Here is a 26,186-nt window from a genome sequence, read left to right as displayed (position 1 = left end):
GAACGCTTTTTGATCCATGAATTTGCATATAGCGTCCTCACTCCAACGCCCTGGAGGCGGGGCCAAATTGCCCACGCTCTCCGATAGGACGGAACAAAAGTGGGCGTGAGTCGTTTTTGATCCGTTTTTCTTCGGAAAGTCTGTGATGTTTTTGTACACGCTGTTCGGTGCGCGCCCTGCACGAGTCCAGCATCGGTGCCCACAAGTGGCGCGAGAATGGTGGTGATGCGACGGTTGCGAGGTGTGACGGTAAAGGTCGTGGCTGTTGTGGTGAAGCGGCGTTGTGGTTGGTGGTTGTTGTGTGATGACTGTTGAGACGTGGTTGGTGGTGGTAGAAATGGCGGCTGGTCCAAAATAAAGATAGGAAAAGAAAAACGGCTATCCTGAAGAGTCGCAGCCCGAGTGAATGACATGTATTCCCCCTAAACAACGGGTTTGGGCCTAACTACACATATACTTACGGAGATATCTCACCTAAGGGACCTGAATGGTGGTGTGCGAATTTCGTCAACCACAACAATATATATATATATATATATATATATATATATATATATATATATATATATATATATATACTGTATATCTCTTCTTCTTTCGGCTGTTCCCGTTAGGGGTCGCCACAGCGGATCATCCGTATGATCCGCATCGTGATTTGGCACATGTTTTACGCCGGATGCCCTTCCTGACGCAACCCTGGTCGCCTCTTACGACACAGAGATATAGTACACCTATTTTAAACGGGGTATACACCGGCCCAGTACACTGGTACTCACTTCGCCGACCTTGGAAGGATGACAGGCTGAGTCAACCCCCTGGTGTATTAATTCAGTGGCCCAACGGGGCTTGAACTCAGGACCTTTTGGATCCCAAGTCGCTACCCTAACCACTGCGTCAACACCAGGCTCTATATATATACATACTGTATATATATATATATATATATATATATATATGTATATATATATATATATATATATATATATATATATATATATATATATATATATATATACATACATACATATACATATATATATATATATATATATATATATATATATATGTATATATACACATGTCGAGATCAGGGTCTGCAATCAAGCAATGACTACACCAATCGTCGTAGAGAAGAGGTTTAATGCGCATCAAAAGTGTATACACGAGAGTAGAAAGGCACAGAATACCTACAGTATACCAGCCCAGTCAAAACTCTGGCCCGCAAGCAGTTTGGTTTACTCTATATATACTTTTCCTGCTCATCTGGTTTCTTTGAAAGTAACAACACCCCAGCAAATATTCTCTCCTGGCCTGACAAAGCATTTATCTTTTCACAAGCAAGAAGATCTGTTATTGATCAGGCAGATCTTTATCACAATATATATATTATCGTCTCATTCTGCTACAAGATGTTCCCCTTTGAACTATACCAAAACAGTGCTGATTTATAATTGGGCTTCTCTGAGCCCAAGGCTCAAAGAATGTTGTTACAAGGGCCAACAAGAAAGCCAGATGTTCAGCTGCACGACAAAGAGACAGAGAAAGAGACACAGACAGAGAGACAGAGACAGAGACAGAGACAGAGACAGAGACAGAGACAGAGACAGAGACAGAGACAGAGACAGAGACAGAGACAGAGACAGAGACAGAGAGAGAGAGAGAGAGAGAGAGAGAGAGAGAGAGAGAGAGAGAGAGAGAGAGAGAGAGAGAGAGAGAGAGAGAGAGAGAGAGAGAGAGATAGATAGATAGATAGATAGATAGATAGATAGATAGAGAGAGAGATATATATATATATATAGCCGACTGGCTTTGATTACCAACAGTCAAACATGGTAGCTTACTGAGAGCATTTTAAATGCTTTGGCTTCCTCAATTAAATGCTACATTCAATTTTAAGAAAAGGTAATCCTGTTAAATTGGCTGCTTTCATCTTGGGAGCTGTTCAACAGCTCCACATTTGCCCCTCTGTTACTTAGAAACATAGTGGAAAAGGAACACCACAATTATAATATTTTTTAGAGATGGGATCTTGATGGAGCGGCAAGGTGGTAAAAGGGAATCTCGTCCAGAAGTGGCCCACTCTTACGAGTAGCTCCAAGTGGGTCATTACGTCACGAAAGCTCCGCCCGCACTTTCTTGCTTCATAGAAAAGCCCCCCCTCCACCATCCCGACCGGCCCATCAATACCCCACCCCTCTATAGAATAGTGGATACATTTCAACAATTATAACTTGAATATAGGTCATGAGGAAGCAAAAATTACCTTTCAAAAACAACTTACACAAAAAGATACATATATTTTCAACTAACTATGGTTCTTTATGACCAAGAATATAATTTTTATACACAACAAGTAAGAATCTATATATCGTGTTCTTTATGAACCAACAAAAAGAATATCAGCAAACAAGAATATAATTTTTATAAACAACAAGTAAGAATCTATATATCGTGTTCTTTATGAACCAACAAAAAAGAATATCAGCAAACAAGAATATAATTTTTATAAACAACAAGTAAGAATCTATATATTGTGTTCTTTATGAACCAACAAAAAAGAATATCAGCAAACAAGAATGTAAACTGCAAGCCAGAGTGAAAGAAAATTTTAAGGAAAAGTCCCAACATTTTCCAACAAGGCAATGTTCAGATAACATTTCTTTCCATCTTCGTCATCGGTGTGAGCAAGTCGAGACACTCATCCAATGTGAGTGTAAGCAGTGGGTCAACAGTCCCATTAAGTTCACAGTACATTTCAGGGTCTATGGGTTGGGGAGGAAAACCAGAGTGAATTATCGGGGAGGGTAGAGACGGCGGAGGTGTTGGCAGCGGTTTGACCACAGCAACCACAGCAGGCTTCCCCAGGACCGTCTCCGGTTTTGTTGTTTTCTTTGTTGTAGAAGAACAATGTCTCACGCACTCCCTGATTAGATTTTTAATACAAGTGATGACAACAATCACTGCTATGAAGATCATGAGCCCTATAAACAACCAATGGATTATCCAGGCTCCCCAACTCCCCAATATTCCCTTCAACCAAGATCCCATTGACCATCCCTTGTTAAAATCATGATATTTTGCACCTTCAGCTTTAATTTTTTCAGCCAAATTATCAATTTCTTCTGAATTATCTGGAATGTATGTGCAGCATTCCACACCTATAACCGCACACGTCCCTCCTTTTTCTGCTAAAAGCATATCCAGAGCAATGCGGTTTTGCATCACGGTTGTCCGTATAGCTACCAGCTCGGCACTCATTTTGTGAAATCCTTCGCTGGTGGTATTAGCAAGCTTTTCCAAAGATGCTGCCAAATTGATAATTTCCCTTGCACTCTTGCCTGCTCCATAAAAGGGGAATGCAATCATGAAAAACCTCTCAACTTCTGAAATGGCTCTTTTCGATCTGACCTGTGGTACAAAGGGTGATTGGTCAGTGATCCGAATCCTGGGCAGTATAAATCCCCAAAAACATGATCCCCTCCATCCCACTGGTAGCCATGAGTATGCCTTATACCCACACACAAAATATGTACCATTTAGGGGTGCCTGAGGTTCAAGCAGGTTATTTACTTCGATTTTTACAGGTATGGTTGTTCCATTAATTCGCCCTTTTATGGTCACCATTTCATCCCCATGTCTAGCAGAGTACTGGCATGTTGATTCTCCTAAATGGGGTCCCCCCCCCCTTGTCCTCTAACTAGACAAATCAATCCAATTTGTTTGTGCATGAGCTGAAAATGTGGGGGGTACTTTTCTAATCCCTCCCCCTTCTTCAATCCATCATAATTCGTTACTTTTATTGCTCTTGCCAGGCCCTGTCCCACAGCCTTTTGCTTAATAGTTCTGTACTTAGGGTAATACCAATGCGCATAGTTCGTGCAATTATAACCCCCCTTCTCCCAATTACTTTTTATTTCTATTATTCTACCTTCCACTGATGCCTTCTCTACTTTAGTTAAAACTGGTCTATCTTGTCTACGGATTATGTACCCACACATGTTCTCCCCTTGGAGTGGAACTGCAAACAAGGGTAATCCGTGTTTTCCCATATACGCCTTCCTAATGCAATTGATCCCAATGTTTACCTTTTTTCTTCCCTGTGCACCCTGTCACAACCCATTCCTTGTTTCCCCTACCATTGACCTACCAAACATTCTGATCTCTATGACATTCCCAAAATGTCCTCACTATCTGTTATTGTCCATATTATCACGATTATACACATGCTAATCAAACACTGCCACATCTGTCATAAACCTCCAGTAACATTCTTTCTCTTTTCGATTTCCTGTATCCTTTTGCAATGAGATGCGTGAATCCATGATTGGCTTACCTTTTCTTGACAGCTCCATGGGTAACCAATAATACCTGAAAAAGTCCAGTCCACTGCATCTTTAGGACGTTCCTCCATTCGAACACCCTGTTGTCAAACTCTTTCACAATATTTATTCGCATCACAAGAGTTAATATTCATTTATACATGTCCATATATTTTACAGACATTCTACCAATAATTATATGTACTGTTTGTCCTTGCCCTTAAATTGGTGACCAGGATCCCAGAGCCCTGAGCTCAAGTTTCATTTACCACTAAACGAACCCCAGAGGGCTAACTCAGCCTGTCACTCATTTAAGACTGGCAAAAAAAAAATGAACATCAGTACACTGGTAATAGGGACACCACATCAGCAGCACAGTCATGCTCCAACCAGTGATGCAACCAACAGCCCAAAGGCAGTGCACACCACAAACATTTGATAACACATAGCTGCTTCCAAAACTTTCGATTTTACAAATTTTCGATTTTCTCCCACCTCTGCAAGTTCTTGAGTGTACCATATTCTCAGCACCTCCTTCTACATCATCCCCCTTTTGTTCGTGCAGCTCATTTTTATGAGCCAAAACGAGCAAAACCTTTTGGGTCACCACTTTGTTGTAGGGGCTGGGTATCAGCAGCAAGCACGACCGCTAGAGGGAGCAGTAGAGTCAGTTCCACTGACCGCACCCTTCTTTCCCATTCATAAGTTGGTCGTCATCAGAGAGCGTACATAGCCCCACGGTCTACCATTATGACAATACAATGCACAGAGAGCCTTCCCAGGTACGGTGGCTGCTATGATATGAAAAACGCGTTTTTAAAATACCAACCGATGCTGACATCAGAAGACAACAAATTCAGATCTCAACGTAAACAAAGATGTGAATTCTGCCTGTCTGAACCGACCCATGGGTTCACACCACTACCTTCACCACAGATGCATGTGCTCGCCTGCACCCACCATTTGCTCACCCACTGACCCAGATGATCCTGATGGTGCAATTATCCCAATCGCCCCTTGGCGTCCTGGTGTTGCAGACTCCCCTTGCAGACCCCTGTCTCCAGCATTGCCATCCATGTTTACCAGGTGCTCCTGGCCTACTCCCATCACCATGAGGGCCAATCATGCCATCATGACCACTTGGGCCCGGATGTCCGATAGGACCTGAACCACCAACAGTTCCACTGCCTCCCGCTTCTCCAGGCGGTCCAGACAACCCAGTGGCTCCCTGGGCACCATCATGAAGCCCATAAGAAGCACATAAGGGCAGAGTCATTAGAATATAAAATAAATGGAAATTTATACACAAGCACCCATACAGGTGATGCTTAAGGACTGGCCCCCACCAGACACACCCACCCCCCCCAAAAGGGACCCCGTTGGGTCTTCATTGATACTCCCCCCTCGGAGGGAAGGTGAGCTGGAGATGAGAAGCTTCCTTGGACCTTCCTGCCTCGTGCAATCCTTGACAATCCGGCTCGATGGTACTCGAACCCGCAACTCGATACCGCTGCAAGCACCAGGTAGTTAGGTAGCGTTGATTGCCAATGGAACTCCCCACAGGCGCTCGGCACGTATGCTCATCGGAAAGGCCAATGGTGGAAGGTAGCCAGGGAGGATGTCGTTGTTGTAGTTTTTTTCTTCATATGTGCTCAATATATTACTATCGAATTAACTATTCTTGACTAGCACACTTTGCGACATTAAATATCCTCTAATTTCCACAGTTCCCCTACATTGTGCCATCTGTACAGTATACACATATCAGGAATATGCTTTCACCCTCGGCTAGATTGCATACCGCAATTAACACAGAATCACTTTCCAAGATGTTATTCTCAGTGTACACTACATACCCTGACAGTTTTGTCCAGTATCGGACATCTTTCGATTACCACATTTTACTCCAGCAGTGAGTCAACCAACACTGCATAATCAGATATCATCCATTCATCCATTTGGACCACACTTCTGCAAAGCATTTGGTGCTGCCCACAATAAAATAAAATAAAGTATTTTCCTCTGTTCCCGGCTGAGTTACGTATGTAATTATGTCCACAGCCACAGTTGCGATTTTAACTCATTCTTCATTCAAACATGTCATGGTAATTGTTTTTAAAATCTGCCAAATTCTCAATTATCCTTTACATGAGCCTAAAGTAAATCCCAACACACACTCCGCACCTCACTTACACGATTCGTATTTCCTCTTTCAAACCGTCAGAGCACACTGTCTATTGTTTGTGGCTCTTGGCGAATCCTGACTCTCAGTATCCCTGGTTCCTGAGGTTGACTCAGCCTGTCATTCCACCCAGGTCAATGAGATTATTTATTCCAATGTGTGTATCGGTGGAGGGACACTGCATCATTTGCACGAACACGTCCTTGTGACAATTGATACTAATCTGTCGCCACGTACTGCACGCAACTGACGACTCGAGTCCCTACCCATGCCCATCCTGACAGCAGCTGTGCCCCTGCACGTTCGAGCAGCAGTTTTGTAGCTTAATGTTCAGGGTGCCTGCAATAACTTGCCAACTCTTCGCAAAAAGCATCGTGGGATCTTTAATGTTCACGAACCGATGTTAGCAAACTTTGCAGTGCATGTGAAACACCAGGATGGCAGTTTAGAGCTGCGTTGAGATTTGAACCGAGGATGCACAGCTCAAAGGGCAGCCATACCTCCAGACTCTTCGGAGGTGCAGGGGGCTGTAGGGGGTTGGCACATTGTATAATTTACTCAGGTCCAGCACACAATGGTCTTGTCCATTTGCACATGTGTACTTGCAAACTTACAAGGCCAGGATGAACTGCTTCGAAAATTTACACAGCACCCTCGGCACGGCCGATTTCAATGCGGCCCAGATGTTGACCACACTCGTGCTTCGTGCTCCATCTCGCACACCGTACAGCCCTCCCTCCTTCGAGGGCTCCACACACGGCTTACTTTGTACATTCACCACAGATGCCAACCACAATTGATTGTAAAACCGAGCTCCTCACAATAATGATGCAACCAACCGTGTTGATAATTTTCCGTGCCTCACTCGGTTAAAAAAAATATATTTATTTTCCAAAGCCTCTCCCCGTGTTCAGGCAAACTTCACGCAGCCCGACTCTCCCAAGCAAAAATCGTGCACAGCCCGCACTTCACAGCATGGCACCAACACATTCAGCACGATAACCGCTTTCATGGTCAATTTTAATCCAAATAATTTATCCTGACAGATCGAGGCTCATATAAGGACAACAAACATGCTCCTCTGTCCACTTTCATACAAAAAACTTGATCGCGCCAGGCAGAGGATTAATGCTCCGTGACAAGGCCCGCAATGGACGCGTGTTCAAAGACCACTAGTCATTTCCCCCAAAAACATTTCTGCAGCTTGCCTAATGTCTTTGTCCTGGTTCTTGGATGTCATTGTTTCATTCACCGACGAGTGGAGACACAGCACGCCTCTGGGCACAACACGTGCACTTCGACACAGCTCGCCCCCACCTTTTATCCTACTCCTCCTTCCTTCGCACCTTGGTCCCGCGTCTCTCCCCATCCACATCCACAACAAACTGCGTCCATACGTTCGACCCACACATCAAAACGTATACAAATCAATTTAAACACATTTCAGAACTATTTGACTCTACATTAAATTACCTTTTATTTAATTACAACCGCGATTAAATAATTTTCAATTTAATTTGTGTTGTATGGACTCCTGGACTTGGAGATCACAATCAAGGCTTTATTCGGCACATCTGCCACAAATTCTCCCGTTGACTCGTTTTGGAGTCGTTAAAAACTCTCAAAGAGGAACACGACCCCCACCTTTACCCTTCAGGCAAGGCGCACACATTCCTCCACTTCACAATGGGGCATCCTTCCCTCTGTGGGGAATCATTCCCTCCCACCTTCCATTTCCACACATCGTTTTCACGAGCAGCCTAGCTTCGTAAGCTGTTCTTTCAGAACTTCGCTTTAAATTTCCAATTATTATCACATCAGAACTAATCTCAATTCCTGTTCTTTTAATGGATATTTTACCGATTTTGAGTTGGCTGCACTGTGACCTTCCCTTCCGCCTGCGTTTTTCCGCCACCTCCTCACCGGGAAGGCAAAAGTCGTGGCCAGCGACCTCGTACCTTCCAGGTTTGGACACAACCTCGACAGATTAAGGAAACCCTCAGATGGGTGACCTGGTATTCTTTCTTGATTTCCCTGCTCTGTGTACTGCAGATGCACGGGTGGGGCAAGGTGTTTTCTCAACTTATTCTTTTAATCTTAACACTTACAAGTTTTCTTTTTTGTTTTTCCAACATTATTTATTTGTCATGCTTCTTCCCTACACATCTTACAAGCTTCAAGTTTGGTTCGGGCTTATTCACATATGCATATCTTAACGAATCTTATTCTAGGAATGCATATGGGTACTTTTATATTCATTCATAGCATGATTCTAATTGATCACATTACCTTGGTCCATAATTTCCGTTACAGCTTTATTTTCCCACTTTCCCTGAATAATTTCTAGAGTGTTCTTGGACTGGTCAGTGTTTTGCCTGGGGTGGTCTCGGGTTGGGTTGAGTGTCTTTCACACCTTTCCACGAACCCTCACACTCCCTTGCACACCTTCCACGTCCTCAATCTCCCACAGAAATACCTTGTCTCTTGGAGATTTCTCAGATTACCCTCCCAGGGTTTGTACCTTACAATCTCCCCTTTAGACACTGTTCTCCAGGGATTTCTGAGATGAGCCTGTAAGCATCACCTGCAACCCCCCCTGCGAACACTTAAACCCCCCCGGGGGTACCCTTCTTTTTGATGCGCACAAAGCTCCCTCTTTTCTCGTTCTTTTAAGATAAGTACAGATCACAAAGAGCAGCGAACCTGTATGTCCCGGTGCGAGAAAAAGAGGCAGTTCTTACCTTATCTTTAAGCCGGCCGGCTGCTGTCCTCTTTTTGTCTCACCAAGCAAGAAGTTCCGCTCTTTTGCTCTGTTTTTACCCCCTTGCCGACTACGCCAAAATGTCGAGATCAGGGTCTGCAATCAAGCAATGACTACACCAATCGTCGTAGAGAAGAGGTTTAATGCGCATCAAAAGTGTATACACGAGAGTAGAAAGGCACAGAATACCTACAGTATACCAGCCCAGTCAAAACTCTGGCCCGCAAGCAGTTTGGTTTACTTTATATATACTTTTCCTGCTCATCTGGTTTCTTTGAAAGTAACAACACCCCAGCAAATATTCTCTCCTGGCCTGACAAAGCATTTATCTTTTCACAAGCAAGAAGATCTGTTATTGATCAGGCAGATCTTTATCACAATATATATTATCGTCTCATTCTGCTACAAGATGTTCCCCTTTGAACTATACCAAAACAGTGCTGATTTATAATTGGGCTTCTCTGAGCCCAAGGCTCAAAGAATGTTGTTACAAGGGCCAACAAGAAAGCCAGATGTTCAGCTGCATGACAAAGAGACAGAGACAGAGATAGAGAAAGAGACAGAGATAGAGAAAGAGACAGAGATAGAGATAGAGAAAGAGACACAGAGAGAGAGAGAGATAGAGAAAGAGACACAGAGAGAGAGAGAGAGAGAGAGAGAGAGAGAGAGAGAGAGAGAGAGAGAGAGAGAGAGAGAGAGAGAGAGAGAGAGAGAGAGAGAGAGAGAGAGATAGATAGATAGATAGATAGATAGATAGATAGATAGATAGATAGATAGATAGATAGATAGATAGATAGCCAGCCAGCCGACTGGCTTTGATTACCAACAGTCAAACATGGTAGCTTACTGAGAGCATTTTAAATGCCTTGGCTTCTTCAATTAAATGCTACATTCAATTTTAAGAAAAGGTAATCCTGTTAAATTGGCTGCTTTCATCTTGGGAGCTGTTCAACAGCTCCACACACACATATATATATATATATATATATATATATATATATATATATATATATATATATATATATATATATATATATATATATATATATATATATATATATATTGTTACGGTTGTGGAAATTCACAGGACGCCATATAAGTCCTGAGATCAGTTATGTCGATAATACTGTGTTCAGTTAGATTTCCCCACCGATGTTAAAGGGGTTTCTTCGTGTAACCGGGCTGTGATCTTTGAGGTAGTTTTTCTTTTGCTATCTTTATTTTGGACCAACCGCCTCTCAACCACCACAACCACCACCAACCGCATCTCAAAAACCACAGCCACCTTCTCCACAACTGCCTTCACAACAACCACCACAACCACCACCAACCACATCTCCACAACGCCAACCATGACATCTCCTCACCATCTCATCAACAACCTCTCATCAAACCTCTCCATAACGAAAACATCGCCCTCATCAACCATCTCCACAACGACCACCACGACATCCCCTCACCACCTATGCCACAACAAACATTGCCTCACCTTCATCTTCACGAACGCCACCATCTTGTTACCGGCAAAAGCATCCTGAACGAATAACATCTCTACCACCAGATGCGGGGCCTCCTTCGTTGCGGCGAGGGTTGATGATTTCACCCACGTCCGCTCTCTCTGAGCTTCGCGACAATTCGGATCAAAAGATAAAAAGGGGCGGAGCCAGCGGGGGGTCAGAGGTGAGAGATCAGAGATCAAAACCTCGCCTCACGGATCCAATATAAGGGCGCGCAGAGATGCCAAACACGCAGTTGTGTGGAGCCACGTTGGGAGCTGGGTCAGTCTGGAGTCGGCAGTCGGTGAGGAGCTGGAGAGAGCAGAGGAGACTGGAGCTGGGAATGCGGCCTGCCGTGCCGTGCCGTGCCGTGCCGAACAGTGGGTCACTGGAGAGAGGCCAGAGAGGAGTCGCCAACCAGCGGCAAACGGTCCGAGGTGATCGGGCCCCGGGACAGTCCGAATGACGCTGAGGAACGGGCAGGCTCTTTCGAGAGCATCAACTCTGAAAGAGCAAAGGCCCATTCATTCCTCTGAGGCATTGTCGACTCGGCCCGATCGACTGTGCCGCACGACGAGGCCTGGGCCGAGCCGCGGTCATGCCAGCTGCTGTGTGGACGGGACGTCAAGGAGCGCCCAGCGAGTCGCCACGAAGGCGACAGGGAACCAGCGCGGTTTCTCGGAGCTTTTGCGGTCTCCACAGCTCTGTGAATTATAAAGACCCACGAGGTCCAGTTCTGCCCCCTTGCCTTTTCTGGGGTTTTTCTTTGCATGCATTATGTGGCGCCAAGTCCGTTAAGTAGAACTGTTAAGTGCATGTTTGTACATAATAAATAGACGGTTGTAGTTCTTTGTCTTGCTCGTGTTTTGTCCCATACGTGCATTGGTTGCATACATGACTCCATGATTGCATACGTGCATTGCTTGTATATGTGCATGTATAAATAAATGTCATTGTTTAAATGTTCACCCGTTCGTTGCGTCCTTTCCCTCCTTGAACTGCCATAATTAAGTTCGGAATACTTGCTGGTTGTTAATAACCGATAAGAGAATCGGATCCGGCGGGGTTGGCGATATACACCGTTCAGCGAATCGCAAACGGAGTGAGCTGCTTAGCGGCTCGTTTCCAAGCAGGTCCTGTCGAGGTGTAAATCCCTGGCATTTCTGTCTGCGCGCATAATTAGGTAAATCGACAATTCGGCGATCGGACCCTGTCGCACGCGGACAGAATAGCTGGCTGATTTTCGGCGTGATTAAAGATACACTCGGAGCTGGATTTCGGCGTTGATCCGAAAGCTGCGACTTGGTTTGTCCGTTCGGTGGGCGAGAGCGGCTGCCATTGGCTAAAAGCGGTCGCCCGCATGCCGATGTGTGGGAAACCACAAATATATATATATATATATATATATATATATATATATATATATATATATATATATATATATATATATATATTGTTACGGTTCTCGGAACTGTGTGCATACAAACATACAATTGCCCCGAAGTTAGTTATCCCATTAAGTATATGTGCAGATAGATCCCTACCTTTTGTGTAGTGGGGAGACACTGGGGTGCGTTGCGATGTTTTTTTAGTTAGATTAATAAATCATTATATCCCATCCACGACGACCCATGGTACCCTCTACCTGCCTGCACCTTCATCTCGCTTGCTTCTCTCGCATGGGCTGAACAAGCACGTGTTCGCCGACTCGCTGTCCGAGGCAGAATCTGTGTGGTACCTTTTTGGTGAGTCCGGACATGCAGAGTGGGCGGGCTTCCCGGTATAGCCGAAAAAAACTCCCCTCCACGCATGTTTGAGTCAGGTGGATGGTGGTGAAGCCACCTCGGACATCCTCGGGAATCCGTCTCAGGCAAAGGTGCGCTGTGGCCCACAAACCGAGGACGCAAGCACGATGGTACTGTGGATCGCAATGGGGGATGGAAAAATAAAAGAAAGTGATTTATTAACCTAACTAAGCCGTCGCAGCGCACACATTTAATTCTCCCACTAAACAAAAGGAAGGGACCGGTCTCACACATACTTAACGGAATAACTGACTTTTGGGACCTGAATGTTGAGTGCACATGGTTTCCAGATTCGTAACACGACCCCCCCTCCCCCCCTTTTTATAGACTCTACCAGAGTCGTCAATTTTCGTGAGGCATGTAGGTGTAGGTTTTCCCCTGGTACGTTTTACCTTCGGATCCCTGAGTGCGACATTTGAAATACATGTCCCAAAAAGAAATAACCTAGTGCGTTGCGTAACTAAACGAACAGACTCACTCGGACAACTTAACTATATTGCTGGCACTAAACAAACAACAGGTGGGTTAAAATTATGTACATTTCTAATATTTACACTACCCATGGCTCAGGACCTGTGACTGGAAGAGAGAAAACACAGCAAAGTTAGCATTGTGGGTGAGTGCACAGCAGGCACTGATGGTCAGATGTCTTTCGGGCCGTCAGAGTTCCCTTGTTTGCCGTTGAATTCTTCTTCTTTTTAAATTTTATTTCTGCTGCTGGAGGCAACTCACTCTAACATGGCAGGCCATACGCCGTTTCACAGGCCCTTTGAACTGGCCTTTATGCAACAAGATCTCTGGGCTGCTCAGTGCAGTCCCCTGTGCATTTGAACTGGCTTTCATGCAACAACAAGTTGGTATCCAGGCTGCTCAAATGCAGTCCCCGGGAATGCGGCTGCCTGCAGGGCAGTCCTTGCAAAACACTTTCAGAGGTGGTCCTGGAGCACACGGTGAAGGTGAATGACAATGCAAACAAAGGCATGGGCAGGTATGGAGGCAAGGCAAAGGCAGGCAGAGCATGGCATGGCAAATGCAGACCAGGCAAGATGCAATACAAGGTCGGCACACGAAGCTGGCTGGCCTCGGTCTGGTCTCGTGAGGTTGTGGAGGGAGTGGTGGCGCCAGCCGATCTGAAAACGGGCTCGGGCCTACCCTACGGTCTCCCCCCAAGCTATCGCCTTTGCCTGTCCTTGTTCATACCCACCCCCATTAGTTTGCAACAACAAAACAACAACGAAATTTAGACTTTTATTTTATTTTATCTCTTTTTTTTTCTTCTTTTTTTAATAATTACGTATGTCCCGAGCCCCCTTTATCATCCTTGTTCGGCTAACCTGTCAAAAATGTCTACTCCCAATCCCTAAGATCCCTTTTTGAGGGGATTAAGGAAGAGACAAGTGAATCTGTCTCGATGCCCAATGCAGCCCCAGAATAACTCCCTCACACTTGAGCAATTTTCCAGGCGAGTCCAGCGGCCTATGAACAGCAAAGGGATGGATGGTGTGAAGGGGTCCACATTTCCTCTCTATCCTAGCATTTATTGAATGTTAATCTTTCCCTGGGGCTTTTCAACACGCCTGTCTCTTTAAACTATTGGTTCTAGAAACCATGATTCCCGTCGCCTGTGTTGGTATTCGTTATTAATTTGGGCCTGGCCCACAAATTTTCTCTCGTGCTCTTGTACAATTTCGTGGCTGGGCAGCGTGGCTCAATTGGCAGGGATTCCCATCTGCCGAACTCAAACTACGGCACCCCCAGGTCGCTGAGGCTGTCTCCGAGCCTACCTACTCCGTATGAACGTGGGGAATGCCCCGGCAGTGTCCCTTCAATGCCCACGTGGCATTTTGGTGCTCTGGGTTCCGTTTCCATGGGCTGCCCGTGCCCATTACACTAACTCGGTCCCTTAGACCTATGGCCTACTCTGGCCGACTACTCCGGTGCCCAGGGGGCTCTCTACTCAGTGCGCACATTTCCACAGCCACGCTCCCAGCCGGTCAATAGACTCGTGCACCCTACAAAAAGGTTTCTTGCCTTCGTTCACACCAACAACAAACTGACATCCGATTAGTTAATTTAAATAACCCACTAACTAAGATTACACTAACCCCAGGTTCCCTTGGGTGGGATTCACTCCTCCCCCCAATCATTAATTCGCACCATGCATTCCACATTCACACTCAGGCCCACTGGACCCACATTCATTCATTATGTTCTTTCTTCTTGGTTTTATTTTTATTTTTCATTTCTCACATCACACTGACGCTCCACTCACGACGTTCCCCTAACTAATTCGTGCCCCTCGTCATCCCTTATTTTATGCACGTTCCATTTAATTATGTCTCTAAGCTATGTCCCCACTACACGTTTCATGTCTATCCATGTCTCCATTCCATTTCTAAATTCTAAACTAGATTCCCCCTAACTCGTCCCACCAGGCCCCATGGAGGACTACTCGTACTGTTCCCATGAGGCCGGTCTAACTATCGCTAAACCCTTCCCACGAACTAATGCTCCTTTTCCCAAACATGAGGATGTTTGCAACATCCCAGTTGGGCATTGGGAACCTTGCTTCGCCAGGGCAGCGGTTTACGACTCGCTCGTCTCCTCCGTATGGGCAATAATCAAAAGCGTATCGTCGCCCCATCGATCGCATCAACTGCTCGCCTCCGAGCCAACCACCATGTGAGCCAACGTGTGTTACTTTTGTGGCCTTCGCGCTGCATGATCTCCGCCGACGTCCCTCGCACACGGAACTGGCGGCATCATCCCCAAGGCTCGCTCCGTGCGTCCTGCGAGCACCTCCTGCGGTGCACAGCCCGTCGGCCTCCGAACACATGGTCACATAGGGCCACGTGCTTTCCAAATTTGAACAACCCAATTTGCTCCCATTTTAGCCGTCGATGCTGGGTATCTTGTACCAGGCGCCGAGCATTTCAAGGCCGACTCCCGATCATGCAAACGTGCGCGCCTGGGCCGCCCGCAAAACACGGAACTGACCTCGCACGCAGCGTCCCGCAGAGCCGGCGCAGTTCCCGAAATAATTCCGCCCATCACACAACCCACTACTCCCGTCTGGGTCGGTCCGTGTCCCATTTCCTCACAGGCACTCACACATACCATGTCATTTGCACGATTCACACGTTCTGACACACACTCCGGGACAATCATACTGGGTGCTTGGGTTTGCCCAAGAGACCCCAGGGTTTCTATCCCCCCAAAACTCAGCATGTGCTCTTTCGCACCATGCAACCGCTCTCCCTCGTACAGCCTTACCGGACTCACCTCGTCACGGTCTGCCTCGAGGGAGCATATCGTCTCCCCTTGTTCCTGCGGGAAGATAACCTGACCCTCGCATTGGGTCTCAAAACATTCCACATGCTCAATCTCAATATCCCTTACCAGTTCTATCTGTGTGTGCTCCTCTTTTATTTGGTACAATTCGTTCACCTCTTTTGATTTCTGCATCTCTTTTACCTCTTCTAATTCCCGGCTATTCGTTTCTACCTGTCCGATTTTACAGGTTTCTTTCCTGACCACCGTGGTTTCACTCGTCACCTCGACCTTGCCCTTTCGTCATCGCGGTCTGAACAGCCTCCACACTCCCCCTCGACGCGGTCATTTCCCCACGTACAGTCCTCATCCCGTTTGTGAAATTCTGGTCCACGTGTTTCATTTCGCCCTTCACCTCTGCCAGCCAACATTCAAGATTCGCAGCCCCGCCTTTATTTCCTCCTGACCCACCTTTATTTCCTCCTAACCCCCCTTCAGTGTTTGCATATTCCAATCCATGCGTTTTTCCATGTTTTGCAGATTCCCATTCATTTGTGTTTGTAAGTGTATTCCCATGCTTTGCATATTCCCATTCATTGTTTGCATACCCCCCTTCATTGCTTGCACATTCGTATCCATTCGGTTTTCCATGTTTTCTAAATCCCCTTTCATTGCTTGTCTTATCATCTCCACCACCTGGCTCATGTGAAATGGCCTCGGCGGAGCCGATCCGCCACGATCGGGCGCAGCTCCGACAGGGATTGCCATGTCCTCCGAGGGGGAAATTTGATGTGGGGGTGCCCGAGCATTGTCGCTGTCGCAGTTTCCCCCAATGTTATCTCTAGATTTGGCTGCAGGGAAAGATCTCCCTCACAACTGTTGTCCTGAGCCACGGATTCCTCTAAGATTACTTCAGAACCCACCTGTACCAGTTCATCTTGGTCCGCCATGGTCCGTACCGAGAATTCACTACAATTTGGATCCTGCTCTTAATTTCGGAGGGAAAGGGGGGGGTGGTTGCCAAGCACACCCCTGATCCGTATCCCGTAAATTTCTTTATTGGGGGTGGAGGGGTTCGAGATCCCACAGCCTGACATCAAACTGTTGCCAGTTGGTGTTCTGTAAATTTCTCGATGGGGGATCCGTATCCTACGCTCCCGACACCAAACTGTTGCAGGCCGGAGGTGGAGAGAATGACCACAAGGTGGGGGAAATTACGTCGTCTCCCACCAGACTCCCGGAATTGTAGGCCATCCCTCTCGGATAATTCCGTGAGGCGGCGGGTCGCTTAACCGACCGTGGACGCCAATACCTCAACCGCGTAGCGAAGGGTCTTCTTGCCAGGTGTAATCAGTTTGCCTAATTAACCACGCGGTTTCGACGACCGGGGAACCACGCCCTCGCTACGCCTTGCCCGAACCAGATCAAACTACCAACTACAGTAGAGTACCAACTCCGGATCGGATGCAGCCAAGCGGAACTGCCAAGGACGTACAGGCTAGAATGAACAGATTATCGGGGATAAATACCCGGCGAAACTTGGATCCGAACCATGCTGGACCAATGGAGGAAAAGACAAAAAGGAACTGGGAATATTTCTACAATCATTTATTTCCACTAAGGTGATGAAAGTCATGTGGTGCGGGAACAAGTTAATTGGTGTGTTATGCAGGGGACAGAAGAGAGATGCAGTGCGACAATTTTACAGCAACTTACAAAAGTGGACACAGAGCAGACTTGTCGCGAGAATAATACAGGCATGAATTACAATGATCAAATAACTTACACAATGCTACTTATAAGACAGGCGCCACACACTCAGACAAAATAAACCCCAGTTGAATGGCAAAGGACTTTTGCAGCCAGGGAGGGAGGGAGCTGAGGTCGCAGTTCTTTAGGTACCTGAACGTTCCGAGGGAAGGGATGCTCCGTGGTGCGGCACCCGACAGAGGTCGTGCAGTTCGGCCCACAGCCGCACATGTGGAGACCGTGTCTGTGAAGGAGCCCAGGTGGAGAGCGCGGAGTCCCAGTTATGAACGGGTCTGTAGACAGGAGCAGGACCCAACCGAGGCCTGGTCGAGGTCTTTTCAGCTCTCTCACCACCAACGAACGAACGAACTTTCAAATCCAACCAGCGAACCTCTTCCTCCCTCAACCGACAACGAACTCTCCGACTCTCTCACTCTACTCTGAGGATGGTGTCGTAATTTATAGATCCCCCTGGGCGGGTAAGGGCCTTGGCGAAGCTGACGTCACCGTCCGCCCTGATTGGACAGGGCCTTCATGGGGTCTGCCCTTTCTGGGTGGGATTTCGGCCAAGCCGGGAAAGCCCGCCCACTCCACGCGTGTCTAGACCCGTCAAGAACGAGTTGGAACGTTTGGGGAAGCCGAAAAGGAACTGCGGACGTGAAGATTTTGCCTCGGAAAAACGAGCCTCCGGAGATGACAGGTGGACAGTGGTACGTTGTTGCCAGCGAACCGAAGGCTGCAAGCACAATGGTACCGTGGATCATAATGGAGGGGATATAAAGATTTATTAACTTAACTAAAAACCATCGCAATGCACCCCTTTTGCTGCCCCACTACACACAAGGAAGGGATCTATCTGCACATATACTTAGTGGCATAACTAACTTCGGGACAACTGTATGTTTCAACCGTAACAATATATATGCAGGGTAGAGAGAGATCGAAGGCTCCGCTCGGACCTTTATAGGGCACGTGGTGGTGGACCACCCTGAAGTGCTGTGTCGTCACCCGAATCGGGCGCTCTGATTGGCCCCAACTCCCTGCGCAGCCCGGCCACAATGGCCGGAAACCGCAGCATTCCATTTCCGTCAAGATGACCCCAAGCCTCAAAAATATCCCGTTCCGACCTCACGACATGATACGAATCGCCCACACCGAACTCCGCGCCATGAATTGCCTTGCACAAATCCCCGGGCTCTGCCCTGACGATCGGCCGAGAGTGGCGTAGGTCTTGCACGCCTGCTCGGGCACCCTGACCAGCACTGGTCAATGTGCCTGCTCAGTGTGCGCCATGTGTTCCGTCCGAGCTGTACAACATCGCTCCGCCCGATCGCAGCTTCGCTGGCAGTAGAGGCGAGAAGAGGTTCGCCGTCCATGGGGAACATCCGCGGCCACCAGCGACGACCGAAGGTACGATGTTATGGCGAACCCATGCACAGACAGTAACATGTGTCCATTCGTGCCCTGCTCTGTACGATAACAAAGTGTCGTGAGTGACGCACGGGTCTGCCTTCGAGCACGTTCCGTACAGTGCGCGTGAATCTGCCATTGCGCACGTGGCCAGCGCTCGCGTTCGCCCGATTCTGCGATCGAGGGCACTGGGCCAAAACCGATATGTGTCAGAAATTGAGGGGGAACGATCAGTTATATAATTATGTAGAGGTTTGGAATGAAAGGAATAGAGATATGTATCAGATGGAGAAAGGGAGGGAAAAGAATGCCGAGAATAATGAGTCCAGAAATGGGTTGAAAAGTACGTGCCGCCCGTATCATGCACAGCATGGCGTGGGGTTGCCTTCCTATTATCGGCCTTGGTGTTCCGTGCAGCGTGGGCGTCGTGCTGGGTGTGTTTTCTGCATTGGGGTGTCCAGCGTAATGCCTGCTTGGCCTTTGCTGAGGACCCATCTCACAACGAAGGGCGCACGTGGCTCAGATTTACCTCAGGAATAATCAGAAAGGAAGAGTAGGAATGAAGTTAGAAATGAAATGAAGAAGGAATGATGTAAGCAAACATAGCTATTCGTGGGGCCGATAACAGCAATTTTTGAGAGGAATCGTGCAAATGATGATACAAGCATCAAATTTGGCACATTTGTTCTCCAGGGAATTTGAATCAAATCTGCCTGATTCGCCATTTGAAAATCCAAATTTCGAAAAATTTGAAAAAAAAATTAAAAACTTCAAAAAAGTCAAGATCACGAATCAATGTTGGATGCTGGCTGAGATTGGTGAATGTTTCAGAAACATCATCAAAGACGTTCCAAGTCTGCCATGCAGTTTTCTTCCCTTTACCGCGGAAGGCAGACACGACGTCACATCCAGTGAACGCATGGAAGTATGGGATCCCTCGAGCTTTCTCAGGCCCTATTGCAGAAACTACCTCATGGACTGAAATCCATCGCGCCTTGGCTCCTTGGCCAAAGGCAATCCACATGTTCTCAAGACCTAGTTCCTGTAAGGATGGCAGTACAGATATTGCTATGACTAGTACGTCCGTGTCATTAGCCTTAATGATAATGGACTTGCTACCATCCGTCGTTGCATCCCTGGTGTTTACAAATATTCGAGTGTCAGCTTCTTCATGACAACATGGAGACACAGCATCCAGTGACTTCCTTGTGTTGCTAATGGCATCTTCTCCTTTTGTGACAATGACTGTGCTTGTCGTCTGTGCTTCACACATCTTTTCCGCAAGGAAGTGAAACAGCTCAGTCTTGTTGCTGTCATCTCGAAGAAAGCTTTTCCAGTTACTTGGGGTCTTACTGGTTCCTGTCACTCTTCTTGTGATTCCTTGCCCCCTTTTCGACCTTGCCTCGGACTTCAGACTTGACTTCTTGAACACATCAAAGACTACGTCCACCCTCTCGTACCTGGCACCATAGGATTCCACCTTTGGGAAGATGTCTTCTTTCGCATAGTCATCAAATATCTTTGAAGTGCGTGGAGGTAGGACATTGATAAGTGCTGAGCCATCAATGATGACTGCATCTCCCCTTGGTTCTCTGTCTGGGATGTTCACTTCCGCTTCAAGAATTTCAGCCAGTGACTTCAAATTTTTGGGGGGTTTTTTTCCTTCAAATTTTTCAAAATTTGGATTTTCAAATGGCCAATCAGGCAGATTTTATCAGAAAGCCCTGCAGAACAGAAATGTCAAATTTGATGCTTGTATCATAATTTGCACGATTTTTCCACTATCTACTACACTATATGAGATCCTCGCAATGCATGCCCCTGTTGTCCCACTAGACAAAAGGGAAGGAACTATCTACACATATATTGATGGAATAACTGTCTTGGGACCACTATCTGTTGGATGCATGCGGTTCTGAGAACTGCAACAATATACTATATATATATATATATATATATATATATATATATATATATATATATATATATATATATATATATATATATTCAGTATATATAAAAGAAACATGAAACTTAAAGTAAAATGAATGGTATAGATTTTGCATATAATAATTTTAAAAACCTGAAACCAGCCAACTCCACAAGTTGGTAATAATTGGGGCTGTTAAATTAGTCGTAGTGGTAGTAGTCGTGGTAGTGGTGGTGTATTTTTTCCGTCCATTCCTTAGTTTGTTATTGGTTTTCAAGTTGGTATTGTATTCTTCTCACTGTCCCAAAACAACAAAATTGCCAAAAACACAAATCACAGGCTTTCAAATCTGGAAAAGCACAGCAATGTCACAAACAACCTGTTTAATGCATGTCGCTGCATGATTGTTTATGTTGGCGTTTCAAGCAAGTTGATGAATACGTGTCGTGCAAACATTTGTAACAGCTGAAATCAATTTGACTTCAGTTGAATTTCTGCACAAAATGTGTTGTCGTCTTTATATTTGGAACCGTTGGCTTCTTTCTCACATATTTATTGAGGTTTTGATCCATACAATGGTTTTCCTGCTTCCTGGATCCTGGGAAGCAGGAATACCATTGTATGGATCCTTTCCTTGAAGTCGATCCTGTTGATCCATGCAAGCGGTTTCCGACAATGAAATTGATATCTGAAGGTGTGTTGCGCGATTACAATCGACTAATATTAGGGGTACAGCTCTACAATGTGTGTACAAAGAGGGAGATCCCAGGATTCCATCCTCACAAATACCCCAATAAACTTCATGCTTGACATCCTGCAAGATTTTTGGACAACGTTGCAGTTATGACAAAAATACATGTCAGGCATTCTTGGAACACCCTGTATTAACTGCATAACTTACTTTTCTCATTGGTTGAGTACTTTTTAAAAACTTTATTTCATCAGCAATGAAATCTTCCTCTCGTTATAAGGTCATTTTGTGGGAATTTTCTTTATCACCACCTATTATAATCCTACACTTTGTATATGTTGTTAGAACTCTCGATTGTATAATATAAGTAACACGTTCCATGTGTTTGCTCATAGGAAACTTTGGCTGCGTTTACCATGGTTGTCTGAGCAACAGCAGCGGAGAGACCACGCAGTGTGCCGTCAAATGCTTGAGCAGTGAGTTTGGGTGGGTCACTATGTTTGTACACAAATCAAATGTTCAGAATGGTAAGAGTAGTTTTATGTCAAACAAATTTGCAGCCAAACATCTTGAGGGATTTTCGAGCTGAATCATGTCCCGAGAAGCCAAACGTTGGATCAGATGCACACTGTTGGACCCATTCGACCTCGCATTCAAAATGTACCTGCTCATGTTTCCATGTCACACACAGACATGGAAGATTCACACAGCACTGAGGAGTTCTTGCGTGAAGCAATCATCATGCGTGACCTGGAGCATCCGAACGTTCTCTCGCTCCTTGGAATCAGCCTGACGCAGCATGGAGCACCACTTGTTGTGCTGCCCTACATGAAGCATGGAGACGTTGCGCATTTCATTCGGCAGGAAAGCCACGTGAGTGTCCATTTATGTTCTACACGTGTGCACTTGCCTGACGACCGCAAATATCTTCATTTTAAACCAACGACGCACACAAACAATTGCTCCAACAATCGCAAACTTGGGCTTCCAAAGACGGTCTAACGCTTCAGAACAATTATTTGCTGTCGATCAGAAAATATAAACTGTTCACTGATGTTTTACGTTGGCTTGCCACATGTAGGGCACAGAAATAATTTCTCACAAGGTCTCCAAATTTCATACAAGTGGTTTCCTAGTTTAGGTTTGCCTTTGTATGAAATAAAAATTATATCTACGGTTGTGAATCATGACATAAAAGTAGAAAAGTAAAGTGATTCCTGATTGCTAATTCACTCTGCCACCGAAGGTGGAACGGAGGTTATGTTTTCACCCCTGTTTGTCCCTGTCTATCTGTCTGTGTCGGTGAGCAGGATATCTCAAAAAGTTTGGACTGATTAAGACAATTTGGTGGACAGGTTAGGTGTGTGACGAGGAAGAATTTATTTGACTTTGTTGAAGATCCGGGTCTGCATCCAGACACGAGAATTTTTTACCTGGTTCTTAACCATTGAGAGATAGGACCAAAAACGATATACCCTGTACTGTACATCGGAAGATATTTCAAAAAGTTATGTGTGGATGAGTTGGATAAGTGACAAGATCAAGCCGATTAGATTTTGGTTCAGGTACGGATCCAGATCCGGCTTATCGGTGGGATACAAAACGTAAACTATGCAGTCTGGCAGAGGTATGTGCTCTCCTGAGTGCTCGATCTAGTTTTAAATGTTAAAATTCTTATTAAAAGATGAGGTAGAAAAATAATATTGCTGATTGTCAGATATTGTACACCGCTCTTTCCTAACTCCATATCCAGGCAATGCATGACGTCATCGCCGGGTGCCGAAAGAAGGGAGTACTCAGTTTTTGCTCCGTTTCTTTCTTTCTTGTTTGTTTGTTTGTTTGTTTGTTTGTTTGTTTGTGTGTTTGTCCGGGCGATATCTCAGCCATCCTTTGAGCTTGAAAGCTGAAATTTGGGGACAAAAGTGAAGATGTACCTTGGCAAAAACGTTATTTTTTTATTTTTTGATGAATCGATTAATTGATTGATTACTTAATTATTATCGATTTATTCATGACGTTTATTTTATTTCACGTCCTGGCAAAACCTCAAGCATATTTTGAGCTGGGAAACTAATATTTGGACATGACAGTGACCATGTGATTATGGCTATAAAGGGTATTTTTGATTTATTGATTCATCAATTCGTCGATTAATTATTCATTTTTCGATTAATTACTCAATTTTCAAAAAGTTACAGATTCGGATGAGACTGGTGGTTGTTTCGGTGCGCAATGAGGCAATTGATTGAGAAATTAATTTTTTGAATGATTATTATTTCTTTATTTTAATTATGCAATTAATTAATCAATTATTGTACTCCACTCCCTCCCAATTCTGACTATATGCTGCACGGCGACGCATACGGATGTGCACACACTCAGGCATACACAAGTGAACAATTCTCCACCCGAGTCGATCGAAAAAGTGACACGATGCTTGAGGTATTGCCAGGACGTGAAATAAAATAAATAAGTAATGAAGTAATTAATCAATTAATTGATTCATCAAAAAATAAAAATAACGTTTTTGCCAAGGTATATCTTCAGATCTTCACATGCCAAGGCCAAGGCACATAGGGCTCCAGGTGGGAAGGGCAGAGCAGATGAGGATTTCCTCGTTTTAGTCCAGGATTGCTTTTTAACTCAGTTTGAAGATAAGCCCACGAGGGGGAGTGCAGTGTTAGACCTTTTAAGTAACGATCCCAACATGGTGGAGGAGGTGGATGTTGGGGTGTATTTAGGAGCAAGTGACCATAACAGTGTGTGTGCAAAGATTCTGTTGAGGGTTAGAGTTCAGGATAGTAGGGTCAGGCTATTAGATTTCAGGAAGGCAAACTTTGAGGGTATGAAGGAGGGAATTGGTTGATGTAGATTGGGAGACTCTAACAACAGGACAATCAGCATCAGAAAAATGGGAAACCTTTAAGGACCAAATGTGGAGAGTGCAGAGTAAGTACATTCCAATGAGGTGTAAAACTGGAAGAAGAAAGAGACCAGGGTGGTTGAGCAGTGAGATAAGGAACGCTATGAAGGAGAGGCAGAAGGTATTTATTAGGTTTAAAATAACAGGACTGGAGTTAGATTTATATCACGATCGGAGTAAACAGAGGCAAGTGAGGAAAATAACTCAGCAAGCCAAAAGAGAGTTTGAGAAGGACATGGCTAAGAATATTAGACATAACAGCAAGGCTTTCTTTAAGTACATCAGGGGAAAAGAACAGGTTAGGACCAGTGTGAGCCCATTGAGGAATAGCACCGGGAGAGTGGTCAGTGATGAAAGTGAGACGGCAGGCTTATGAAACAGGTATTTTTCTTCAACTTTTATACAAGAACAGTCAGGAGAATTGCCAATATCTGAGAGTATCTGATGAGGAGATGAGGAAGGGCTTTTACAGAAGATCCAGGTTGGAGTGGAGGAAGTAAAGGAACAGCGAGGTCATCAAAGACGAGATGAGGCTACGGGTCCAGATAATATGCAACCGAGAGTATTGATGGACGTGGCTGAGCAGGTAAGCGAGATGTTAACGGATATTTTCAAAAGCTCACTGGAGTCAGGACAGGTACCGGAGGATTGGAGAGTAGCAAATGTAACACCATTATTCAAGAAAGGATCCAGAGAAGAATTGGGAAGCTATAGACCTGTTAGTTTGACTTCAGTTGTGGGGAAGGTGTTGGAGACATTAATTAAAGACCGAATGAGGAACCATTTAAACAAATACAAACTAATTCAAGGTAGTCGGCATGGGTTTACCAAAGGTAGTTCCTGTTTAACAAATCTTTTGGAGTTCTATGAAGCAATGTCTGGGTGGATGAGGGAAAGGTAGTGGACATAGTATATCTCGACTTTAAGAAGGCATTTGATGAGGTACCACATCGGAGGTCGTTAGCCAAGGTGAGGGCCTGTGAAGTGGCTGGTCAGGTCGCTAATTGGATTGCAAACTGGCTTAGTGGTTGGAAGCAAAGAGTGGCTGTGAGTGGGAGGATGTCTTGCTGGGAGGATGTAAGTGGTGGGGTACCTCAGGGATCAGTACTCAGACCATTACTATTCATTATTTACATCAACGATTCGGATAATGGGGTAAAGAGTAAGCTTTTCAAATTTGCAGATGACACAAAGCTTGGAGGTAAGGTGGATAGCAGAGGGGGTGGTGATCAGATTCAGGAAAGTATTGATACTTGTATGGATTGGGCAAAAGACTGCCAGAAGTAATTTAACCTGAGCAAGTGTGAGGTGTTGGGGATGGGAAAGAACAATGAAAATAGAGATTACAGGATGAAATGGGTAATTTTGGAGCGTGTCACACAGGAGAAGGATCTGGGGGTGGTAATAGATACGGGAGGTAAGCAGGCAGCACAGTGCCAGGTAGCTGTAGGTAAAGAAAATCGGGTTTTAGGCTGTATTCGGAGGGGGATCAATTATAAATCAAAAGAGGTGGTGTTAACATTGTACAGGAATTTAGTGAGGGCCGCATTTAGAATATTGTGTGCAGTTCTGGTCACCACAGTTCTGGAAGGACATAGATGCCGTAGAGAGGGTTCAGCGCAGGGCTACGAGATTGATTCCGGGCCGAGA

General features: G+C 45.4%; 1 protein-coding gene across 4 annotated transcripts in view; it reads left to right on the top strand.

Annotated features, from left to right (window-relative positions):
- Positions 1-26,186, top strand: part of LOC147019168 (hepatocyte growth factor receptor-like) — a 125,654-nt gene that overhangs the window by 80,243 nt on the left and 19,225 nt on the right. For all 4 annotated transcript variants that reach the window (XM_085899487.1, XM_085899484.1, XM_085899486.1 and 1 more), the window contains exons 16-17: positions 22,009-22,089; positions 22,305-22,486. In XM_085899487.1, coding sequence (XP_085755613.1) covers positions 22,009-22,089; positions 22,305-22,486 — 263 coding nt within the window. The remainder of the gene's footprint in view (positions 1-22,008; positions 22,090-22,304; positions 22,487-26,186) is intronic.

This window comes from Eptatretus burgeri, chromosome 10, assembly GCF_056783735.1.
Source record: "Eptatretus burgeri isolate ZD-2024b chromosome 10, Ebu_testis_v1, whole genome shotgun sequence".
Taxonomy (NCBI): Eukaryota; Metazoa; Chordata; class Myxini; order Myxiniformes; family Myxinidae; genus Eptatretus; species Eptatretus burgeri.
This window is presented reverse-complemented; position numbering and strand designations above follow the sequence as displayed.